The sequence below is a fragment of the Meleagris gallopavo genome, chromosome 16 (assembly GCF_905368555.1).
Source record: "Meleagris gallopavo chromosome 16, MGAL_WU_HG_1.1, whole genome shotgun sequence".
Classification (NCBI taxonomy): Eukaryota; Metazoa; Chordata; class Aves; order Galliformes; family Phasianidae; genus Meleagris; species Meleagris gallopavo.
In genome coordinates, this window is record NC_139419.1 from 2490668 (window position 1) to 2515785 (window position 25118).

A 25118-nucleotide genomic window follows, 5' to 3' on the forward strand; every position below is an offset into this window, starting at 1 on the left:
TGTGCACCAGCAGCTCTTTATTGGACGAAAACATAGGCAGGTACAGGGCGTCCCACCGCACGCACGCACTGCGGGCAGCGAGAAACCCCTTGGGCGCTGGGCACCCCACCGAGATCAGCCCTGCGGTGCCCAGGGCAAGCTGCCTCGGACGGAGAGTCCCACTGCCACCTCGTGGGTGAGGGACGCATCGCCTCTGCTCTGCCACCGGGCACAGCAGGCAGCAAATCCCCTCGCTGAAAAATCCCAGGCCCTGCTGGAGAACAGGACACAGGGAAATCGTGAAGTACCCTGGCACGGAGGGAGGAAGGAAGCACGGGGGAGTGCACACCAGAGCTAGGGGCATCACGAATTATTCTCATCTTCCCCTGCCAATCTCTATCCCCGCTCCCAAGGTTGACTGTGAAAAGGCCAATGCCACGTAGGGCAGCTGTCAGGCCGCAGTCACTCTAGGCTGAGTGTGGAGGAGAAAGACACACTGCCAGCAGCCCAGCGCCTACTTTGCACTGCTCATTACTGCCCTGCTTCCACCAAGGTGAACCACGGCAACCCCTGTCCAGGGACAGACTCAGGAGATGAGTGCTTGTCCCACACGGAAAGCTGGTGGACAAGACAAACCCAGTTATGCACTTCTGCTCCCTGTTAGCATAAGGCTGTTAAAAGACTTCTGTTCGTCTTCAGCATGGTGGGCCACAAGCAATGAAAACCACGCTTCGCTGTGCAGTGAGAGAAACAAGGAGTTAAAAATCTCCCCCATAGAGGGAATGAAGCAGTGAGCAGCCCTTCATGGCTCTGAGAAACCAGCCTACAACAACTCCCACAAGGAGGTCTGGAAACAGCACTACTGCTGAAATGTCTCTGGGTCTAGGACATCCCAACCCACAGGTAATTCTGGTGTCTGCTTCCCCTGGCTGTGGGGGCTGAAAACTCCAGTTTGCATGGGTGTAAATAAGGGGGAGACCATTGATCTCTCATGACCCATATTATCTCTCTGCCAAAGGAGATGCAGGGAGGGAAAAAGAACTGCCATTTTGGAAACCAGCACAGTACCCTTGGCATAGCCCTGGCTGATGTGAGGGGGGCCCTGTGGGGTGACACGCAGTGCCACGCTCTCTGATTCAAGTCTGTAAAGACCTAAGCAGTGGATGGGCAAATTGAGTTCCGTCCTGCTGAGCTGCCAACAAGGCTGAAGCCAGATCTGAGTTAGATTCAAAGAAGGAAAATCTTCTGGGAAAGGTGTACCTCAACCACTGAGAGAGGATTCACACTGTCCCTTTGATCTGCAAACCTACAGTCTCCACGTCAGAGAGGAAAGAAGCCTCGTCACCATCCTGCACAAGTCCAGGAAAGCAGCAGCAAGAAAAGAACATCACTTTGACAGTCCTCTCTGCACCAGCGCGCAGAGTAACATTACTCCTGAGTTTAACTCTTATTTTTCTGCTTCCATATTTTGGACAAGCGGAACTTGTTCTTCTTCTTCTCTGACTCCTGGGTCTCAAGAGATCCATCTACAGGAGAGGGAGCAGATGCAAAGAATGTTGAAACCCACAGCCCTAGTGTTATCCAGTGCTGCTTCTTAACAGCAGAAAGGGTCCTTACCCAACTTCCGGATCATGTCTGCCAGCATCTGGTCCTCCTCTTTCTCTCTGTAAAGGAAGAGCATGGCATTAAAAAACTACTCTGCCTCATGACTAGGTGGTAGACACTGCAAGACATGTAGAATCACAGCTACTGTCATTCCCACGGTCAAAAGCAACCAACTTCCTGAGGGCAGGAAAAAAACAGTTAAATTCCTAGACATAAGCAAATTACTTCTGGTCCCCTTTAAAGCAATAAAGAGTATGGGGATTTCCAGATCACAGAGGTCCATTGCTACAGCAGCCAGGCCCTCCCTCAGCTGGTATGAGAGTCATCTGAGTTCACTGTGTTGTGAGGCAACACCACACCCTAGGAGATGAATAAAGGCTGGGACACCAGCATCCCACGGTTCTACAGAGATGCTCACACCACAGTCAAAAACACTCTGCTACTTCCTAGAGCCTGGGCAAGGCCAGAGCCAAAAGCCAGGGCATTACTGGAACCCTCAAGGTAGAGCTGCTGCCTGAAGGCAAGAAATGGAAACTGCTCTCAGCAACAGGAGACATACATCCCACTACTTGACATGGCAGCCTTCCTTTGAACTTGGAGAAGATCCAACTCTAAGCACAATGCTTACAGCTGTTCTTTTGCTTTAGCAGACGAACACACACACAGCTTCATGCTCCCACAGTCCTCCTGGGGTTCCCATGCTGCTTCCACCTCCCCATCTCTAGCTTTTCTTTCTCTTTCCCCTGCCTTATACATTTTCACGGCCCTTGTCCTCAGAGAACTATTTGCTTGAGAGAGCACTGAATATGACTGCAGACCTGAAGAAACAGCTGACAAGGAAGCAACGGCAGCAGCAGCATTTAAGACAAGATGCTTGGTGACAGGTCACTACCCACCTCTCATGGAGCAGAAGTATGGATAACAGCCATTGATCCAACCCTGCAGTCTAGACAGTGGAGTGAGTACAGTGCAGACCACTCTTTGTGTTGGCTGATCCCCTGCCACCCAAGTGCCCTCACCTGATTCTGTCCTCGTCCAGGCACTCCACAATATTATTCCGATCATTGACTGTGTTCAGATATGAATCCAGCAGCTCCTTTTCACGTTCCTTCTCTCTGCGTGTCTTCAGATACTCTGCACAAGACAAGAGAAGTCTGTCTCACAGCTATAGGTCGGTACCTCCCCCCCATACCTCTGCCTCCTCCCTGTTCCATCAAGTCCCTCTCAAAGGTCTGAATTCAATTATCCTTACACTCGGGGGTAAATCCTACATCCCTCAGAAAATGTGAGTGGGTTGGATGTTATGGGGAGCCTGCACCTGACAGCTTAGCCAGGAGAGTTTCCCAGTGAAGCTCTGATATCTGGCAAGAAGAGTCATTCAGATCTGAAGGAGATCCTAGGGCTAGGTGCATAGAGTGCAGTGCTTTGCACAGCCAGGGACCAGCAGAACTCTCAGTACAGCTCGTCCTCACCTGGCTTGTCCACGAGACGTCTCAGCTCCATCTCAATGTTCCATTGCTTCTCCTCCAGATTCTGCTGTTTCATCCTGGAAGAGTCCACAGAAGTGATGAGTTATGCCCCTCCACAACCCCGGGCTGGATTCTTCTCATGTCATGCTAAAGCTTCATCTCTGCATGGCTCACACCTGGGTAGGAATTGATGGACTGGAAGAAATCTGCCTCCATCACATCTGTAAGGTTTCCCTTCCCACAAGCTCATCACGGACACTGAGGAATGTCTATCCATTCAGTGCTCAAAGGCCCATCAGCTAATACCTCAGGATGCTGGCAGCTCTCCTCCAGCCCTCCTCATCCTACCTGCTAACACATAATTTTGTGGCCTGCCACGTTTCCTTTCCTTCACTGCTTACTGCTCACAGGAGGTGAATTTTTGGTTCTGCTTACTTGTACATCAGCTCTGACTCCTGCCTTAGCAGCAGCTGTTTCTCATGGATCAATTTGAACCAATCCACCATGAGGGCATCCTCGGACTCATCTGTGAAGACGACAAAGAGTGAAATAAATCCAAAAGCTGGATCAGTTCAGTTCCTTCTGACACAAACACACAGTCACTTGAAGGAGAGCCCAGAATAACTTGTATGAGCCACAGGAAACATCCACTGAAAACAACTAATCTTTGGTACTTTGAGATACAAAGGAAAGGAAGCACACCACCCCCTGTAGATTCAAGGAAGCTGCTCACAGATACTCGCCATAGAGCACCCAGTTCATTTTCCATGTGGTTGGCTCAGCTTTGCCATTCTGAATCCACACAGAATTGGAGCCAATCGTGACAGTCAGTCTGGCTTGGTATTCAAAAACCAGATCAATAGCAGTCTTCCACTCCCCAAACTCCCTGTTCTTCAGCCAAATACACACAAGCTCAAACAATAGACTAGGAAACAGCCCTGAATGGGTTCAAAATTCCCAAGGCTTTATCTTGCTCTACCAGCTACTTTTGGTAACTTGGTGTCTCATGTGTAGTATAAGCTTCTAGAAGCAGAGCCAAGAATGCCCACAGGTAGGATGTGAGCCTCACACCTCCCCACTGTAACAGAGCTGGCTCTCCCTTTTCTTTTACCTCCTTCACAGCCACGTAGCTGCTTCTCCAGATCCACTCCTTTCAGTTCCAGCACATCCAGCTGCTTCTCAATGTCATGTACCTTCTTCTGGATTTCCTCCTCAGGGATGTAGTCTGGGTGCAGCTAGGAAAACAGATGTAGAAACAAATACATCTTAGTGCCCTCCAACTGCCTCTTGAAGGCACAGCCCCAGTAGAAATAGGAAACAACATAAGGAGCAAAACTGAAGAGCCATGCCCTGGAAGGGCCAAGTAAGCAGAGATGCAGAGCTGGCTGTTCACAACACTGTGGTGGCCACTGAAACATTACAGTGGTATGCTGCATTCATTGGATGATATCAACCCACACTTGTCAATGCACAGGCATTCTACCCCCTTCTTTGTTGGGGCAGACTGTGTCCACCAGAATTTTATTAATTATGGCTCTGTCTTGTTCCAGCCTCCACTGTCCCCTTGTACAGGAGATAATTGGCAATCTCTCCTGCTCATCTCTATCACAAAATCATATAGTCTTGCCCTGGGAATTCAAATAAACCTTCAAAAGAAGGCAACCTGTATCCTGGCAAGCACATCAGCAGGATAACCAGCAACACCAGTCTGTGCCCATTACATCTGGTTTCCAGCCATACCTTGGTTGGTGACACTGCTTCAATGCTCTGAATGCTTTTTGGAACAGAGGATTCAACTAGAAGGAAAAAAAGACAGAAAAAGTAAGAAAGCCCACATCAAGCTTTAAATAATTTTGTGCTGTACCTATGTACCTACGCCACATGAGAGCACAACAGGTCCCTTCCACCCAACAGAGGGCACTGACAATACACTTGGTTTGGCAAACCCTGACTAAGGCGAGAGATGTATGAGATGTATCCTCAGGAAACATCACAGCCCAATTTACTCCTTGCTGCTGGACACACACACTCCATGATCCCAGGGCACTGCTCTCCTCTTTGGGGCATAGGCAAAACACATCCCTTATTATGCTTTGAAAGGACAGAAAAGATGTATTGGGTTACTGTCACTAGAAACAACAAGTTGTATTTTAAAATGCCCTCCAGTGCTCTTGTACAAATAAGTATCAAATAAATACTAACGAAACAAAGATGGTCTAGGGGAACTTATCCTAGGCATCAGGAAACTAAGGTTCAATTCCTTCCACAAAACACTTCCTAGGTGAGAAGTCCCTGTGGCCCAGCTACACAGCATTATTTAGGCTCTGGACACCTATTAAAATCAATCCTTAAGCAATGTGTGTTTGTTCCACTGTGCCTCAGCTTCCTCTGCCCACCTGTGCTGCGAGGATAACTACAGGAGAGTGTGAGGTATTTGGATACCCAAGGGGCTGGGCTGGATAATTACCACAGAGAGAGAATAAAGGCATATGTAGATGATGTGATAGGAAGGAAAACTGCAGTATTAAAAGAGCAGACCTGTAAAAAAGCAGTGGAGATGCAACACACACAAGGAGAAACACAGGACAGACAGGCCAGGGAGCCTCCTGAGAGTCTCTACCGTGCTGACTGCTGCTAAAGAGAAACTTGTTGAAGAGCTCAAGGACATCTCACAGATTGACCAGTCCTTGTTCTAACAGGCTTTCTAGAAGACTGCAAAGGAAGGAAAAGATGCTGGGTACTGAACTGCTGTGTTGCGGCTCACTTCTTGGGAAAAGATTTACTGCTGAGCCTTTTGGCAGTGGAGGCATGCTGAACTTCTAAAATAGGCAACACAATTGGAGCTTCAGTGCATCTCAGACATCAGATGTGAAGGCCAAAGACAGTGCTAATCAGCTAAGAAATACTAACACGAGACCACCAAGCCACATGGAGCCATCCTGCCTGCTCCAAGACAAAGATCAGTCAGAGCTGAGCCCTGCTCTGAGGACCTTCTAGACCAAATAGGTAACACAGTGACAGCCAGGGTAAGGAAAGGAGATAAACAAGCTGAGCACATAGATCAGCAGCAAGTATATGGAATGTTAGCTCCGTAAGATCTCACTGGCATTATGGTGAGCTACCTAAGAGGGAAAGCTGCAAGGACTACAGGGTAAAGATACACAGTAGCATTAAGATAAAACAAACAAGAGAAAGGAACTGGATTAAGAGTAAGGACAAACGGGTCAGAACTGGTTGGGGCATCTTTGAATGTCCCAGAAGCAGCAGCAGCCCTGGCTGCTTCCACAGTGGGTTCCACCAGCTGGAGTCTCATGCTGACAGTTCTCTGCATTCCTTTCCTTTTCCAAAGCCACTCATGGAAAGGAACAGAGACAACAAGATCCCAGTTCCTCAAATCAGGAGACAGCACCGTTCTAGCTTTGAGTCAGTGACCTTGAAAAGTCCTTAATTTCTTCCCTTCCCACTGAATTCCTTGGCTTGCCTGGTTCCTGGTTAACAAAAAACTATTGACACAAATTTCCTCCCATGACAACAGTTACATGCTTGTACACAGAAAACTCTGGGACATGCTTCCCACACTGACCACTGAGGTTGTCCCCTGGAAGTGCAGAGGAGAGAATGGCTTTAAATAGGTAGAAGAGATCTTACATGTGACAGTGCTTTGATTCAACTGGTGGTTGCCCTCTTCCTCCTTCTTGGCAGAAACCCCATAATCTTTCCAGCCTTGAAAGCTTGTAAGATCTGAGCTGGGTATCAACTTCTTCTTAAGGATTCCACCAGAGGAAGCTAAATTAAGAAACACAGACAGGTCTTGGGCAAGAAACTTCAAGTCTTGCCTCACAAAAATCCCTGCATCATCCACAGTCTCTGGCATTCACCACTAGCTGACATCATTTCTTGTCCTAACCCTCCTCTCTTGATAACACTGAGGGGCACAACCTGAAGAAAACCTGAGAAATCACCACAGTATGAAAGAAAGGTGGAAGAGAAGAATGAAAGGTGAGTAAGAATCAACAAGATTTCTCACCATTATATATTTATGCAAGGCAGAATAAGTGAAATCTTGCTAGCTGTCTTGCAGAAGAGGAGCATACTGTGAAGACAAAGAGCCTCTCCTTGGGGAAGGACAGCTCTCCAAATAAAAGCAGAGCCAAAGCAGGTGCAGAGAGCAAAATCCCAGAAACCAAGGCACTGCCTTGACCACCATATTCCTCACCCCCTTCGTGCATTGCAGTACTAATGCTTGTCCCCTGCCTGACCAGCAAAACAAAAGCAAAGCTTATATCCTTCGTACCGGACTCCTGCTTTGCTGATGGAACAACTAATGGAGTTGGCTTTTTCTCCTTCTGTGTTTGGCTCCCTGTTCCCACCTGTGAGTGATCAGTAGGCTTCTTAGAGCCAGCCTGGTCTCTGCAAAGAAGAAAGACAAAAGTAGGAAACCATGCCTCTAGCAGACTGGTCCATAATAAGATCTCTGGACATCCTGGGCTGGGAACTCCAGCCAGGATGGTTACACCCTTCTAACCAGAGTCCAGCAACTTGAAATGTGCTCTCCCTTCCCAGAAATGAGTGTCTTTGACTTTTCATTCAAATAGTTGAAAATAGAAGCGTTTAAACACAAGAACTTAGCCCTCTTAGATGCACACAGACCTTCAGCTTCAAACATAGCCTGCAGACATGGACATTCCCCTACAATTCTCACAGAGACCCACAGACTTGAAGACACTCACTTGTTGGCCACAGGCTTCAACCGAGATCTCCAGTCTGCTGGGCTCTCAGACTTGTCTTCACCAGCGTTCACAGTTCCTAAATGAAGATATATGGCAAGGTAATATCAGATTTAGTAGAAAGATACAAGCCAGATCTGCATCTCAGAAGGAAGAGATAAGCTGTGCACACAGGTAGATGCTACAATGTCTGTGCAGCAAACTAGCACCAATTCAATAAGTTTAACATGGACAGATTCATATACAATTGGTTGTAAATAACCTTGGTGCCATTTTGCATCTTTCAACTCAAATGCTCTAAAATCTATGCAGCTACAGAAACACAGTAGCAGTGGAAATGAAGACAATTTTTTTTTGAAAGTAATACTTTCAAAAGACATTTTGAAAGCAATATAACAAAATCAGCTCAGATTTGCTCTTAGAGAGCAAAAAATGGAGGAAGAGAGGGAAGACAAAAAACAACAAACAACCACACAGAGTCACATCAAACCCCATACAGATACTGCACTCAGCACTGCCCCCCCTCAAAAAACAGGCCATAAGGAAGTGACTGAGACTCTAAATGCTCCCGAAACAACATCCCTTGGCCTACTGCTCAGCCACCATGGTGGAAGATCAGCTCAAAACAGACAAGGAGGCTTGGAAAGCCTCAGCTGCAGCCACAGAATCATCCTGAAGTTGAAGCATAGTCTTCCATCTGGAAAGTCTGTGTAAGACTCAGAAATGACCATGATCTCAACACGTGATGACAGCTAATACAAATTCAAATGCCTGGAGGTCATCAGAGAAGAAAGAATTGCCATGCTAGAGGGAGCAATTGCACAGGGACAAATAGAAGTGCGTCAATCCCCAGAATTATGTGGTAATACAGCAAGGAAGTAGAGGAGCCAGAGGAAGTAGAGGACAGATTCATTGCAACGGCCCAAGAGAAGGGCACAAATTTGGCTTACTGTGTCCAGGCAGAGCTGTATGCAAATCAGTCATTCTCACCTTTGAGGTCTTTTGACTCTGGCTTGTGCACAGATTCAACAGCTTTGCTGGTCGTCTGACTCTTGGGCAGAGGTTCTGTGGTCTTTTCCTGTTTTGGTGTTGTGTAGCCTGTTTTGCTGGTCTGTGCTTTCAGAGCTGGACTCTGTGATTGGGAACTGGAAGGAGAAAAGTTGCTACTGCAGAAAAAGAATGATCTAATGAGTTTTGAAAGTCTGTTCTATTTGAAAGGGTAGGCCTTTGTTACCGAACGCTGTTTCCAAAGACTCGGATGAGTCATTTTATTTGTCTTTAAATCCTATCCAAAAAAAGAAGTCAGAGAAAGGGAAGAAACACGCAGAGACTTTCCCAAGTTATCCCAAGGTCATCTTGGGAATAAAGAAGGAAAGGGAAATAGTACCTACCTACTAGATGCTGAAGAGCCAGAAGAACTGAGTCCTCCTGGCTTGCTTGGAGAGGTGCTTGTTCCAGCCAAAGCTTGTATAATATGGTTACGTGCCTGAGCCTTCTCAGTCTTCGCTGGAGTGACCCCAGCAGCAGTTCTGCCAGAAGAAATTTTACCAGAGCTATGAGAAGGGTCGTGGTTTTTAGCATCAGAGGTTTTATTGCTGGAGGACTCTAATGACTGAAAAAAATTTTCACGGGCCTGCTGTGTTTTTGTTTTGGAGGTTGTCCAAAGAGGTCCTGATGTGGTACCTTCATGATGATCTGTTTTATTTCCCAATGGGTACCTTTGCAGTCTTCTGATTTATTTACAGCTGAAGACGACCATGGAGTATTTAGACTTCTGAAGCCAGAGCTTCCAGAAGATGAAACAGATGGCTTGGTTGAATTAGCAAGGCCTTCCTGGCTTGGTTTCTTCAACACCTGCTCCTGTTTCTTGGGTTCTGCTGCTTTCTGGAATGCTCTGGCACTAGTAGGGGCTGGGGTGCTCTCAGGTTTGTTCCGAGTGCTGCTGAGCCCAGAGATCTGGACATTATCTGGCTGCTGGTGGCTGGTACAGATGAATGTACCGGGCTCAGGCCCAGATTTGTAGCTTCCAGGAAGAAGCACATTCCAACACTCCCTGCACCTGTGGGTAAGAAAGTCTCAGAATACATCCTTCAGAGGATGAGAAGGTCATTGATACAGCTGAGAGTGCAGGCACAATTTCACTGCCAGCACAGAGAGGGCAAAGTCACCACACTGGCAGAGAGCAGGCTCCTGTATGCATGTTTATAAGGCACCAAAACAGGAGCTGCCAATTACAAATGGCCTGAAGCAGGAAAGGTGTGGCTGAAAAACAAACTGTGCAAAGAGTTCCCTTATGCACAGGTCAAGAGAAGGCCCAGGCAGCCTCCACTCTGACAGAAATGTTTTCCAGCACTCTGAATGCCTCACATCTCTCCCTCAAGCCCCAGAAGAACACAACTGCCCCACAGAAACCCACAGGCCTGTGCTCCCACTTTGAAGAGCCATACCTGAAGCAATTCCTGTGATAGAGCTTCCCATCAACCAAGTGACGCTGTACCAGGTGGACGTGGTTCCCACAGATACCACAGCAGCTGCTACGGATATTCCCACTCTCTGTCAGGACACCCTTCTGTAGGAAGAAGCACGTGTGAGCAGGCAGCACTCACATACAACCAAGAATCTCCCAGATAATCAAGTGTTTGACCACAGCCAGTTGCTGGGACAGAGAAGGGATAAAAGCAAAATCCTTGCTCTGGCTAACCCCTATTTTATACAATGTGGAACCAGGGTGTTTAATTTGCATGCAGGAAACTGAAGTTCAAAGGTCTATGGATTTAAATGGCTGGAAAATGTCTTTAATCTAGTAAAAGAGAAGCTTCCTTTCTTCCACTCTGATTTCATCCCTATTTTGCTTTTAGAAACTATTTCTAAGAAATTAATCAGTGTTTTCTAGAAAAAAGAAAAAAAAACAAAAAAACCCCACAACTTCTGTTAGAAATCCCCATCCCCATGGTCTACTGGCTAGAAACAACACAGCCATGTCCTAAGACATCCATCTCTTATTTACCACTAGACGATTCACAGCTCGCTGACGTCTTCCCAATGACTCCCACCTGAATATGTGCAGTATCCACACCTCCAGATTGAATCCTCCATGATGAGCAGAAAGTTTAGAGACTGAGTACTGACAACTAGCTGCCTTGAAATAGCATAATACTCCCAAGTTCATCGAACAGATTAAAGACAGAAAGAATAACTCAAAATCTTACTGTGGTGACTGGGGAGGCTTCTTTTGGCTTAGCTTTGGCTGGTGGGTGTGCAGGAGGCAGTTTTGGAGACACTGGCTTAGGAGGTCCTGGAACAGCTTTCTTCCCAGCAGGCTGCTCCTGAAGTTCAGAGGAAGAACGCTTGATCCCAGCCATGCCTCCAACTGGAAGAAAGGAAGGAGGGAAGATTTAAAAGGAACATAAAGAAAACCTATGAACTTAGGAGTTATCTACAATAGAAGAGCCAGAAGTGCCTGATGGGTAACCTGCAAATGTCATACAAGGAGACATAGGCTTTCTTCATAAGCAGTTCTGCAGTGGAACAAGAGACAAGAGGCAAAAAGTGAGTTTTATCAATATATGCAGGAATAATTTGACAGATTATACTGCTACTTTTTTTTCCTTCTGAGAGAAATTCCACAGAAAATAAAAAACGCTGTTCTTTGACAGTGTGAACAAGACCTGTTTGTTCCCATGTTTGTACCTGGCTCACAGTTTGGTTGCATTTAATCTTCACCAAAGATTAAATGCACATTTACACATCACAACTAAAGCAGCAAAGTACAAAGGGTTTATTTCATTCAAGTTGCTGCACTCCAGACTTCCCACGCATCCTCACCCCTCACTGCTGTGGGTGTCCAGCCCACGTCCCAGCTGGGACACTCACTGAACAGACAGACTTGTCAAACAAAGAAGTGACCTCTAAATATGGCTAATTCTGCAACAACAGACACTTGGATGTGACATGGCCATTCTGATGCAGAAACCAACATGACTTGCCACAAAAAGCCTGCAAATGCCCAATTCTTTCTTCACTGCAGATTAAAGACAATCCCTCTAAATTCACAACAAGCTGAGAAAAGAGAATCACCATTACACTTCAGCCGTCAGCCCAGCATGAATTCTCCATGCTCTGGGAAATGCAGGTAGACTTCCCAGGGAAATAAGGTCTCATGCTCAGCTCTGACAGACAAGACTCCTCATCTGTCTCACTGAGATGTTATTTTTGTGCCACTTCCTATTCTGAATGTCACTGCATTCCGTGTGGGAACTCAGCAGTTATCTGAGCCATAGCTTTGCTTTAAGAGCAACCAACTAAATGACCACCTATCTGAAAAGAGATTATACCCTTCCCAGTGAATACAAGGGGAGTCTGTGCAGGCTGTAGGGACAGACAGGAAGCCCAGTTCCCAGCAGACTTCTCTCAGCTATCCAAATCAAAACCCAGGGCTCTTCTAACATAGAGCCAAATCAGACTGGTGACACCAGAACCAGTAAACATGTTAGCTTCAGTTTGTGCTCTCATTGCCTGCTTGTTCCACACATACTGAGCTCCCAAAGCCTGGCACAAAGATGGGTGGCTTCAGCTCAACTCTTCTGTAAATGTCTGACCTCAATAAAAAATTGGCTGCTCACCCTTTCTGGCCTGCATCTTGCTTATTTCATGGTCCTGCCTGAACCCATCCAGAGGGCAAAGCTATAGCATTAGGAGCCTGCTTAGTGTCAGAGGGCACATTCCTGGCTGGGCTCATTTTCAGACACACATATTCACCCCAGCAACAGGAATGCAATCAGAGCATTTTGTTAGACACTAGAGAGTATAAAAATGTGCTGTGCTCGACGATGTGGTAGGCAAGATGCTGGGAGGGAGGGAGTAAAGACCCCAAACTGACCCAGATTCCCACAACTTGGCACAAACATGATGGAATTTGTTTCAGCATGATTTCAAAACATGAAAAAAAACAAACAACGGGAGGAAGGGAAGAGGTTGTGGTGGGAAAGAGAAAGCCTGCTTAATTGTACGAAAACACAGAAAAGGGAGAAGAGCTTACATACAAAAGACAGCTCTCAAGAGTGAATTAGCTTTCTTTCTAAGATGTAGGATGCTTTCAATATTTCTCTCCTCCATCTAGATTCACCTTAACCAGTTAAGTCATTCATGTTCTTATATAAAGCTCATACTTAAAGCCAAATATAAACCAAGCCTACAATAGCACTCCTGTGAGCCCAGATAAACTCTCCAGTACATGGATACAATGTCTTGGCAGCTCTGTGGCCTGTTTTATGCTTGAAAGTATTGCTACTGCAATCATGCCAGTTGAGGGAATTGTTTTTTTCTGCCTCCTATACCAGTCTGCTCTGCTGTATAGTCTCCACTGCGGATGCTGTTTCATTGGCAGAGACTCACAGGCAGGCTCAGCATTGTTAGACTCCATGTTCTTTCCAGCATGGCAAGGACTAGAGCAGTGATAAAGCTGCTCAAGAAAGGAAAGTTGTGGTGTAGATCATGGAGTTGAACTTTCTGTGCTCCTATCTGGCTGTACCATACAAAATTTTAAATGATATTTTAAATTTTAAAGCACAAGTTTTGAGGATGAAGCACAGCTCTGTGCCCTTCCAAAAGCACTGTGCTACTCCAATGAGTAAAGAGGTCAGATTCCCCCTGCTGATACAGTTCTGGTACCAAAATACTTCTGAGCGGTCTGTTTTGCCTTTCTAAGTTTGTTAGAAGGCAAGGAAAAGCACAAAATTAATCCCCAGTCCTGCCCACCTCTACGTGGCATATGGTACTTACTAGGAGAACGTCCATGGAAGTAGTTATAATACTGGGAAACGTAGGTAATGATGCTCAGCCTGTCTGGTACCCTCAGAGCAACCATATCCTCTGCATCCAGCAAGGCGGGGATCCCCAGCTGCTCTGATGCCACTTGAAATGCCTAGGGAAGGAAGAAAACAAAGAAGTGGGGGGTCTTGTCCAGCCCAGGCAGCAGAGCTGCTCTGCATCGAGAGAAACTGCACGGCAGACAGCCTCATTCAAATAATAACTCTACTGGGGAACAGCTGCACCAGTTTAACTCCTACATTGTACGGCCGTTACAGAAACCAACAGAGTCGTGGCTTCCAGCCACCGCGTTGAGAAATTCAGGCAGGGAGCCAAAAATCTGGCCTGGCAAGCTGGCCGTAGCTCATTGCACAGGAACTCACCTGGGCTTCCCTTGCTCTTCCTGCAGCCTGCTTCTGTCTGGATGTGCACAGCTGCAGTGAGTGAGGCCTGGCAGAAGGGGCTGTGTCAGTCCGGGCTGGCAGGCGTGCAGCCAGGCTTCCAGCCCAACCTGGGGTGCTCTCCAATTAACGGTGAGCTGGTAGGTGTTTGCAGGCAGCCTTCTATCTCAGTGCTGCACAAATGTTAACGCTTCCTGCTAGCACATGTTTTTTCCCCATTTGAAAGTAGGGAAATCTGTTTTTGGGAGGGAAATTATCTCTCCCAGACTAGAAAGTGAGAAGAGAAGAATAAAGAAGAATTCCTGGTACCTAGCTCTCTCCCAGCTTACCCATTTCCATGCTGACACAGCACGTACTGGGGCAAATACTCTTCTTTGTGGTCTGAAACTGCAGGATCAAAGTCAGACAAAGGACAGAAAAGCTACTTTGTTTTGCCACTGAAGGAGAGCCTTTTCTAGAGGACACACACACAAACAATGCAGCATCCCTAAAGCAATGGTGTCTTTGCCTAATTTACCATAAGGCTTTTGTTAGAGACCTTCTCCAGCCCTCTTCCTTCCTGACTTATGAGAGAAAATCCCTTCCCTCTCCCTACAGAGCACACCTTTTGAAATGCCAACAGAGGAAAGGAAAACAGCACCTTCAGGAGCAGAGGCACAAGGAAGGCGACTGCTGAAACCCACAGTGAAACAGTTAAAGCAAGATTTGCACATATTAAACCTCTCCACATCTGACCTCTGGCACGGACACACAACAGAGTTGGTGCACACGCCAACTCCCGCTTAGAAGAAACAAACAGCCACTATTATTTAGCAAGATAATTACCATTTTTTTCCATTGGGTATCCCAGTAAAAATGTAACTAGGCTGACATTAAGCACGCTTGCAGCCAGTCACCTCCGGCTGTGTCATCCCGGCTGCCAGCCCGGCCTGGCACTTGCTTGTCTTGTAACCTGGTACTTAATATATTCCATGGAACACTTCCTATCATGTTGGCTGCCCAACTGCTCTGACCAGTGGGGTTTTCCTGTTCCTGGGAACTGCTCTTGCCCGGAGATCTAACATCCCTGCCACCCAGCACAGCCCAGTTGCTTTGTTCTACCTCTTGTGCTGGCCTCTAAAGAAGCAACATTTTTCACCAGTGCAGCTCCAAGGTCACACAGAGGAGGCAAGCACCACTGCTCCCATTTCACAAAGGCCATAGAGGAGGCAGAGCAATACTTGAGGCCATCTGAGCAGATCAGCCACAGCTTTCCTCTGCTGTATGCACTGTACCATGCCATCATCCGTTAGCACTGAGGAAACTGGATGTCAAGTCTCTAGAAACCTTTCTCACATTTATGCATGAGAAAAAAGCCACCAACAATAATTTCTTTCTTTCTTTCTTTCTTTTTTTTTTTTTTTTGGCACTTGAGGAGTGACACATTCTTTTTTGGCAAAATGACCTCATAGGACAAGTTGCAGCCTGGACAAGATATTTTTTTGTTGAGTAATAGGGCCCTTGAAAAAAATACACTGAACAGTGTGCAGTGTGTGGCATGAGGGAAGGTCTGAACAACAGCAGAGGAAAAGTGCTGGGAGAAATCAGACTGCTCACATCCCAAGGAGACCAGCCCAAGAACCCAGTGCTGTGGGGAAATGGGGGGGAAATCTCACTCAGGTGCCAGGCCAGCAGGAGTCCAGCAGTGAAAGGGTAACATAAACAAGTCATCCTCCAGCAGAATAGGGGAGAGAAAGCAAAATAAAGGACATAAAGCAAGGAATGGAGGAAAGAAAAGGAAAGAAACATAGTCTGACTTAAGAGTTTAGCAACTGTTTTTTATGAGAGGCACAAAGGAGCTTTTCATGAGGAAAAGCAGTGGAGGTCGGTTGTACAGCTCATTTCCCAGAGAAAAACAAAGTCACCAGCAGAACAGACACCATCAGTCAGGCATGGGGAAGGAGCAGCACTCGGGACTCACAGCACTCAGTCCAGGACAAAGAGACCCTCGTACCTCCCAAATACTAAAACAAGTCTGAACCTCACCTACAGGAGAAAAATGTGCAGGACTGAACCCCAGAGTCCGAACACAACTGCTGAACCTGACCAGGTCTGAAAGGAAGCTGAAGGAAAGGAGTGCATGGAGGAGCACAATGCACACAGGATCACTGCTTTTAGCTCTCCTGGAATCAAAGACCACCTCAGGCAGCTCACTGTATAGGAAGATATCTTTGCTGCAGTCCAGACAGGAGGAAGCTGCAGGCAGTTCCTTTACTGCCCGAGCTCTGGCAAGGCAGCCATGAAGCTGTGTGGAGTGATGCCAAGGGAAGAAAAGTGTTTTAATCTGCTGCTGTTTCTATCCTTGTGAGAGAGAGAGGGAAAGAGAGAGAGAGAAATTCCTTTTGTGGAGCACAAAGCCTGTGTTCAAATTCAGTGCAGGAGTGGGTTGGCCTGTCCAGCTTTCTTTGTGAAGAGAACAAGAGAAACTGAAAACCCATCCTGGAGTGATGTGGGAAGATGAGAAGTTAGGACTTCTACACTTTGCAGAAACAATTTCCTGTGCTAGAAGCAAGAAGTGGGGGAACCCCTTACCTTCCTTTCTTGTACCATCTCCGGCTCTACCCCTCATTGTGTACACAAGTCCACATCAACGTTCTGACCTCCACCATCTGCAACCAACTCCAGCCAGGCAGACGGACGGGAGAAACCAAGCTCACTGCCTGGGCCAGCTGTCTACTCCTTCTCCTTGTCAACAGCAATTCTTTCAACACCATTTCCCCAAATCCTCAGTCTATCAGTTATCAAACTACTTCCCCTTCCTTTGTTATTTTCACTACTGAGGTCTGGTCAGGTTAGGGTATGAGAACATCAACCATTCTACCAAAAGTAAAGCATTAAAATCCACTTACCAGCTTGTTGTTCTCATACACATTTTCTTTACTGAGGGAATTGAAGTTTCTGAAACACAGAAAGAAAAATCTCAGGTGGTGACATAGAACAAGTTGCTTCACTTCCAGCTTCTCAAACCTCTCTGAGCCCCACTCATGTGGAGGACAGAGCACCTTCTCCCACTCTTCCTTTCTAGAGATGCAGCAGAGGGAGCAGTGTGGCAGATCCCCATGCGAGCCTGCAGACGGCCACAGATCTGCTGCACCTCCTGGGGCAGGGGTGCAGAAGACCCAGCAGGCACAGCCATCTGCCCACGGGCAGCACAACACATTTTTGGCACAGCTACCCTTGCAGGGCTGACTTCCGCAGCCTCCTGCAGACAGGACATGCCGATGCCCTGCAGATTAAGGGGGGTTGCTGAAACAGCCAGTAGCAAATTCTAATTCATGCTTTTGATTTGTTTTTTCTTTCTCCCCCTCCCCCGCAGAAAGCCTTGCTTCTTTCTCACCCCAAGAGAGAAGATAAACCTATGGCTGCCAGCCAGACTTGCAACACTCTTTCCCTAGAAATACTTTCCAAGCAGACACATCCAAACTGCCTCCAGTTTGTCTTCCCACAGGTTGATCTCACACGCTGGAGAAGGGCTGGGTACCTCCAATGCCGCATGCATCTCACCCTCCTTCAATGCATGCATGTCCTCTGACCTCAGATGCTGCTGGTTCCACCAGTACACAAGTTCTGGCTTCAAATCCTCTTTCCTCCTCCAGTACCAAGCGTCTGCATAAGAAATACCTTTGCCCACAACACAGTCCTGCAATTGGTTACACCAAAGTTGCTTGTAAAAATCTAGTTCTCTCCCTGGGGCTGTCACCTTTGATTTGTAATCATAACCAATAACCAGAAAGGAAGAGACAATTACTGTCTGCAGTTACAAGCCAAAGTCAACAATCCTCCTGCCCTTTCACTGGCTCTGGACATCATCTCCCTTTTCCTGTCTCCACCACTTGCTCTCCCCCAACACGTGCTCTCTGGTTCCATGCAGGTGCCACCAGGCTACGTCTGGAACTTGAAAACAGAGACCTGGAAGGACAGACCAGAGGGCACAAGGCAGCCTGTGCCTTGGAAGCAGAGCCCACACAGCGTGCTTTCTCACTCACAGCAGTGTGTGTCCCTTTCTTAGGGAATGTTCAACATCAACATGTTTTAAACTTATCATGACTGCTAACCTGGGGCTACATACTGACTTCTGGAAGGCACCCCTGCTTCCAATGCTGCTTCCTCCTGCCCAGGCAATGCATAAGGTCAGCTCCTTTCCAATAATCCAGTTTTGCTTTACAATCCTTGTACTTGTTGGCACAAAGCTGAATGCAAGGCTTTTATCAGCAAGGAAACTCTCACTGACGAACAAGTGTTACACCACCAACTTTGCACGTTTGTATGCAGTCTTTCTGTAACTGATGCTGCTTCACCCCTGCTGGCCTCACCTCCAGAAGAGTGTGGGTAGCAGTGCTAAAGCCAGGGCAGAGCTGGCTCTCAGCAATCTATTCATGAGACAAACACACGATCTGCAGTGCAGCAGGGGAACTTTTTCCACTACTTGTAACAGCAAGGACCAAGCCAGGTGCTTTATCTACTTCATACAGAAAGTGGAGCATTACATTATAAAGGCAGCACCTACACATCTCACGCACAGCCCAGGACTCCTCCCCTGTTTCCCACATCGGGGGCTGCTATGTTGGAGAAGGAGAGAACAAACAGGAAGCAGCAGAGCAGACCCAGAGCTCAGACTCCCCCAGGAAGCACATGAAGACAAGGCACATCCCAGCTTTAAGTCACATACTCTTATCCTGTGCAAATGCAAAGGGACTTGCAGAGGCTTTTCACCAAGCAGTGATCCTGCCACAAGACTTCCCTTGCCTGTGATAATGGATGAAAATAACTACAAGACAAAAAGTTTCATGGAAACAATAGATACAATCACTCTGTTTTGTGTCAGGCAAGAAAATCAGCTTTTTTAAGAGCCAGCTAAAGGAAGTATTGGAGCTCTCTGCCTCACTGCCGGTTCCGCTGCCAATGAAGACTCTACAGCATGAACATCCTGAGCACAGGAAAACACCTGCAAGGCAGCAAGGAGCTGCAGCTTGCTCGGCCACGCAGAGGTGTAACACAGCACCAAGAGAGGAGGGGACGGCAGGACTGGGAGTAGAGCATACAGCCAGGGGCTGGAAACACAATGCCACAACAGGTCGTGGCTCTGCTCTGCATCAGCACATCAAAATGTAGATGTGGGACAGGCCTGAAGGAGATCCGTGCCAGCTCAGTGACAGCAGTCACCTATTTATTGCCAGTCTGTGGCCCTCGCACCTTGCTGAAGGCTGTTTGCAATAGGATTGTTTGTTCAGCCTCCCACTTGCGTGGAACAGAACAGGGACCTAAAAACCTGAATCTTTGATGGTGAACATTTGAAATCCCCTCCTGCTCCCAAGGAGGGTGCAAACAACCAGATCCCTTGGTCATTTCAAGAACTTTGTGCCCTCGCAGCTTATCTGCTTCCCTCGCTATTTGACTGAACAGTTTGCATACAGTATTTCTTCTGGAAGTTGATCTTGCTGGTGCATCCCCTATCGTGGAATAACAAAGCTCTCCAGACCAATGTGATTCTAAGAAAGCAAAGCTAATACAAATGGAGAAGTAGGAGTTCTCCACTGAGGAAACACAGGCAACTGAATTAATTGGAAGAGGTGAGAAACATAAACCTGACCCAGGAGAGTGCCTCCAGTGCTGGAAACAAATCAGAGTGGAGTTCACCAGCAAAGGAATAGAAGTTAAGTTTTTAGCTCTCCAGAAAGTCCATCTCTTAGCAAGAAGTGGCCAAGCATTTCCTGCACCCAAAAATCTCTGCAACTACCCACTGCTCCAGCTGTGCAGACCCAGTGCTCACAAAGCATGCCACAGACCTCTGAAAGCACGTGTGCTTCCTCTGTGTCAATGCTGCACTAAGAGCCTTCACCTTTGAGCAGACTGAGAAGGGAAAGTCCAGAGGCTATCAACTCCCTGATCATATTGGCAGCTCATAGCCTCATCCCGCCTGGCTGAGCTGACAGCGACCCAGAAAATGCTGCTGGAGGAACGGGTGCACACAGCTGCTCTGTTCTGGCCACCACACATGCATGCCCAAGCGTACAGCTGTCAAGGGGGATTTCACAACCATCCCATTCCCAGAACACTGAGCTAAACACTGTCAGCACTCTGGGAACAAGCAGGATCCAGGATGAACAGAAGGAGCTTAATCAAAAGCTTTATTCGACATCTGGCATCGATAACAGAGTGAGTGTGGGCGGCTCCCCTGCTGCTTTTAACTCACTTATCGGATGGGGGCAAAGAAACCTCCAGCCAGAACTGGCTCAGCCAGTGCCATCACACCCAGCAGCTGCAGAGCAGGGCACACTGCTGTGAGGCTGCGTGCCCTCTGACCAGAGGGACTTCAATGCTCTGCCACCAATCCCAGAAAACGGGCTTGCCCCCATGGCAGGGTACCATGCACACTTCATCTAGGATGAAAGAGAAACAGATTTCCATGGTAGTTCAGTGTGTGCCACCGCTCCCCCAGTGCTCAGTCTGTCTGCGCATCCCTGGGTGAGTGGAAGTGAATTGGAAATGGGTTTCTAATTTTATACAGCCTGCCCTGCTCACTGATAACATACAGAATTGGCTAAGTCTGAGAGGAATTATCACATTGTCCATATGTTTCCTGGCAAGAAAACAAGAATAGGGAAGAGCCCTGCACCAACCTGCCCTTTGACCCATGGAATCCACAAGAGAAGCACATGATTATTACCACACTTTGTAATTGCATCAAGTTTTCCTGAGAATTTCTCAGGCTCTTTCAAGGAGAAATCACCTCTCCATATCGTGCACTCCTCAGTCCAAGAATGTAAACCAAGATGGAAAACACGCTGTTACAAAACTCTGCTGCCGTGACTGCATCGTGTCCTGCAAGCAATTTATATACAAGAGCTGCAGCAAACACTGCCTCTCCAAACACCAGTTACTCAATTCTGGCTTTGTTTTCAGTATGATGCGTTTAATCTTCAACTTTTCTAGGAGCAAGGAAGAGCTCAGGATAAACCACTTTGAGCCCCCAGGAAGCAAAAATCACAGCCACATGTACACCCTGCTGCCAAACTGCCAAAAGGGCTTTTATAGATTCCCAGGGAACTGCACAAATACTCAGCCCTGGGAGCTGAGGTACACATCACAGCCTGAAATGACGACTATTTGAAAGTATAATTTACTTTCAGCAGGACTTTGGCCAGCCAAGGGTATACCTGGTGATTTCCTACATTGCACCACTGACACTGAGGAGGGAAGTCATACCGAAAGCTTCTCTTACTTTCACCCCCAGGCAGCCTTGCCGAACTGGCCCAAGTCAAAAGGAGTTTCTGCAAAGTCCTTCAGGATTTCCAGTATGAGAGGAATTCAGCAGATCAGAGGTGCTGCAGGGATCCTTTCCCCTCTCCGGCACAGAAACATTTACTTTAGATACGTCTATCTACAACCCTCAGCGCACACTTCTAGGACTGTAACAACCCACTAAAGAGGGCCAGCTTGACAGTCCCAGTTCCCGAGCTGCTGGGCCCTGCTCACACCCATACCCTGGATGGGCTGGCACCAGAGCTGGCCAGGAAGTGGCCCCAGGCCTTTCGTGAGTGCCTCCCATCGTATCAGCCTTTCTGCTCTGGTATTTCATACCTTTGGGACTGTGAATGAATGGAAGGAAGGGAAATATTTGGAGCCAGGTGGATGTGACAGCACGTCAGGAAGCCACACAGAGCAACACCATGGTGACAGCCCAAGCATGGGCAGGGAAGAAAAGGCTGAGCGGGCATGCAAAAGTTCCTGCAGCCTGCTGTTCTCAAGGCTGCTCCGGCCCCTTCCAAGTTTCAAAGCTACAGAGAGGAGTGAGTGCCAAACAACAGCTTCTCCTCGGGCTTCCACCAGCAGTAAGGCACCTATAAAAGATCTCCACACATAAAGAGGTGTCAGGCTGCATTGGGAGACCAAGGGAAGGCGGAATTCAAGAAACAACTGGAAAACTCCAGTACAGAACACGTACCCCAGTCAGCCACGTCTCGCTGGGAATGACCTAATGCTTAAACCAACACACCTGGGCTGTGCTGCTCTGTTGCCTGTTCCGTCCTCAATCCCCCACCCCAAAGTGCAATGAGCCAAAAAAAACCCAAACAAACAAACAAAAAAACCGACAAAAACTAGGACCCTTCCTAGCCATTTTCCAATTTCCTTTAACAATTCTCATACCCAGGCGTTACGTTTGGAGCAGAGGCGGGTCGAAACCCACGGGACGACAGCAAAGGAAGCAGCAAAGGTTGGCAGCGCTTTGCCTCCCACAGACAGAACCGCGGCTGGGAAAACAGGAGGACGCAGCGCCCGGCCGTGTGCCTGCTTAGCCAGGACTCAACAAACACACACAGCGAAGAACGAAACCCCAAAGCGGTGCCTGAAGACGTTGTGCAAAGGAAAGAATCTTTTTAAAAGGTTTATCGTACAGCCGCATCTCACTGCAGGAGGAGGTAAGGAGGGAAAGCGGCTCGCTGCTCAGACTCTCAGCGTCGGTGCTAACGGAGCGAGGAGCGGCTGAGGGCAACATCGGCTGAGGGGACGGGACGGATGGGACGGGCTGCGCCCTGCGGTGCCGGTACTCACATGAGGTCGGGGCGGTGGCGGTGCAGGATGGCGCAGAAGGCCAGCCCGTCACGGAACGACGTGGTCATGTTGGTGATGCTGACATCGCGGTAGCCCTCGCACTGCTGCTTGCACCACAGCTGCAGGTTCTGGATGGCGGCCATCGCGCGGACCCCGGGCCGTGCCGCCTGCGGGAGCCGCGGGCGTGTGGCGGACGGCGGGAGGAGAAGGAGGAGGAGAAGAAGGCGGGGAAAGGGGCGGGAGGCGGCGGTTCCTCACGGCCGCCCTCAGCCGGGCCCGCCTCAGCCGCCGTGCGGGGGAGACGGACGAGGGCAGCTCGGTCACGCACAGAGCGCTGATCTCGGGTCGGGCGCCGTGTGGGGAGAACGCGGCTGGATGGGCGCGCAGAGCCGGGATCCCCACTGTGTGAAATCCGTACGCGGACGTAGCGGGCGCTGCAGCTGCCTCTGCAGAGCCCAGCAGCACCGCGGCCATAGGAACTAAAGAGGGCAGGTGTAGAGGGGTATAAGGAAAGCGTTTGTTGCACTAGGAGCGGTGAGGCTGTGGCACAGGTTATGCAGAGCAGTGCCCCGTCCCTGCACACAGCCCAGCTGAGAGGACTGACGTGAGCCCTGGAGGAGCTGCGGTGTCTCTGCTCAGTGCAGTGGTACCGAAGGGCTCGTTTCCCTTCCAGGTCACAGCATTCCTTGAAAGACCAAAAGACAACAAGTGCGAGGAAGGCCTGTAGTGACCTCAGTGTGGCTGAATTGAGACTGTGGAGAGGCAGGAGTGGGGCAGCTAGGCGAGGAGCCAGAAATGAGCCTGCCAGCTCCGGGCCTGGCCAGGTGGCACAGCTGGGGAAAGAAGCACCACAGTGAATTTATGTCATCAGCCACATCCAAATAATAACTCACCAGATAGACTCGCACATGGCTGCGGAGGAGACGAGGTAACGCTTTAGGAGCTGCCTATAAATCAGGTAAAAATAATTAATAATACATATAATATAATATATTAATGGTATTTCTGTGACATGATATGGATAATATACATTAATATATAAATACCTTACAAATAATTCAGTGTGTTTCCATTTCATCAACAATCACCGGCCAATGTATTTACTTTATGGTAAGGATTATACATTTCATTATAAATGGCTTGCTGGGCATGTCAGCAACTTTTACATCTCCATTCACTTTATTATTAATGGTTTCCTGAACAGTAACGGCATAATAATGCACACAATGCAGCATGAATATTTGATGTGGCATCTATAGTCTCCCATTTATCATTTATAACAGGCTACAAAAACATTATAAAACATTTATTACAAATTTATAGATCACTTTATACTAAAACAAAGTTGTGTTATAAATACATTATTAATCCTTTATGCCATTTATAGGAATCCCTTGTAATAAGGCCTTAGCATATGTTGCCACACAACTGCAACAATAACAGAGCAGTGAGGCAAGTAGGAAATATGGCACAGTAAGCCTGCTCTCAAGTACTGCGTATATTTTGGGAAGGATGGGACAAACATCTGCACTCAAAATTAATCAGATTACCAAGGGACCAATCTAAAGAAAAGCTAGATTCACTCAAAATAACTTCTTCTTCCCCCTCAAAAAAAAAAAAGAGGCTTGCTTTCTCACAAGTTGGAAACTACTGTGTTGGAACACTGAAAGCTGAGCTGTCCTGGTTTGTTTCCAAACCACCTTTTCATTAGATTGATGAAACTTCATGAAAAGCAAGCTGGCTAACGATGGGCAGATGGGTCCTTCCTGTCCTCTGTCATCAGGTCACTTAGCAAAGGGGCCTTGTGAGAAATAAAAAGGAGGTGATGGGTTCAGGAAATCCATTTGGGGGGTTTCTCTTGTTTAAAGTCCCAAATACTGTTTTGTTTAGCAGTACGCATCCCCCTGCTGTGCTTGCAACTTAAGTAGAGCAGCACTGGGAAATGAGTTGACAAAATTGATGTTTGGAAATGGAGTTGTTGCCAATCAGTGGTGGAAATCAGCTTCTAAGCCTAGCTTTGACACAGCTGTAGTTGCCCCTTTCAGATTTAATGGCCCAGATGGGGCACAGCACAGGGAATGATATCTGGTTTTTTTTTTTAAATATATTTGTTTAACATGACAATCTGTCTTCTAACAAACCCAACTTAATGAGTCGATGTGGTCAGTGCCTTCTCATTAACCTTGCACTTTGGGAAGGGGCAGCTGGGGCTGGGTGGCAGGGGACACAGATCCACAGAGAGGAAAGTCAGGCTGGACTATGAGAGCAGCTGCTATTTTCTGTATGTCACAGGACACTACATGTCACCTCGCTCCTCCCCGTACTGAGCCCGGTCATCTGTGTCTGACCGAGGCAAACCTATCAGAAAGGCATCCAGGCTTGCAGACACCAAAAGAAGAATCTGTTAGCCATTGGCTTCAGGCTGTGCATCCCAAGAGAGCAAGGCTGGAGACAGAGCCCTTGCTATGCCAAAAGAAGCAGGTTATGCTAAGGTGATTAAAGTGACATTGCTGAACAAGTTAGCTAAAGCAGTAACA

General features: G+C 47.7%; 1 protein-coding gene across 1 annotated transcript; it reads right to left on the reverse strand.

The window, feature by feature from the left end:
- MICALL2 (MICAL like 2) lies at positions 1-22824 on the reverse strand. Its single transcript, XM_019620848.3, is given in 18 exon segments — positions 1-1505; positions 1597-1643; positions 2604-2718; positions 3057-3130; positions 3489-3579; positions 4165-4288; positions 4794-4849; positions 6702-6839; positions 7348-7463; positions 7784-7859; positions 8771-8946; positions 9172-9496; positions 9499-9839; positions 10228-10349; positions 10990-11150; positions 13562-13703; positions 16878-16926; positions 22582-22824. Coding segments are annotated over 18 exon segments (2382 nt in total). The 5' UTR covers positions 22725-22824; the 3' UTR covers positions 1-1419.
- Between the last annotated feature and the right edge of the window lie 2294 nt (positions 22825-25118).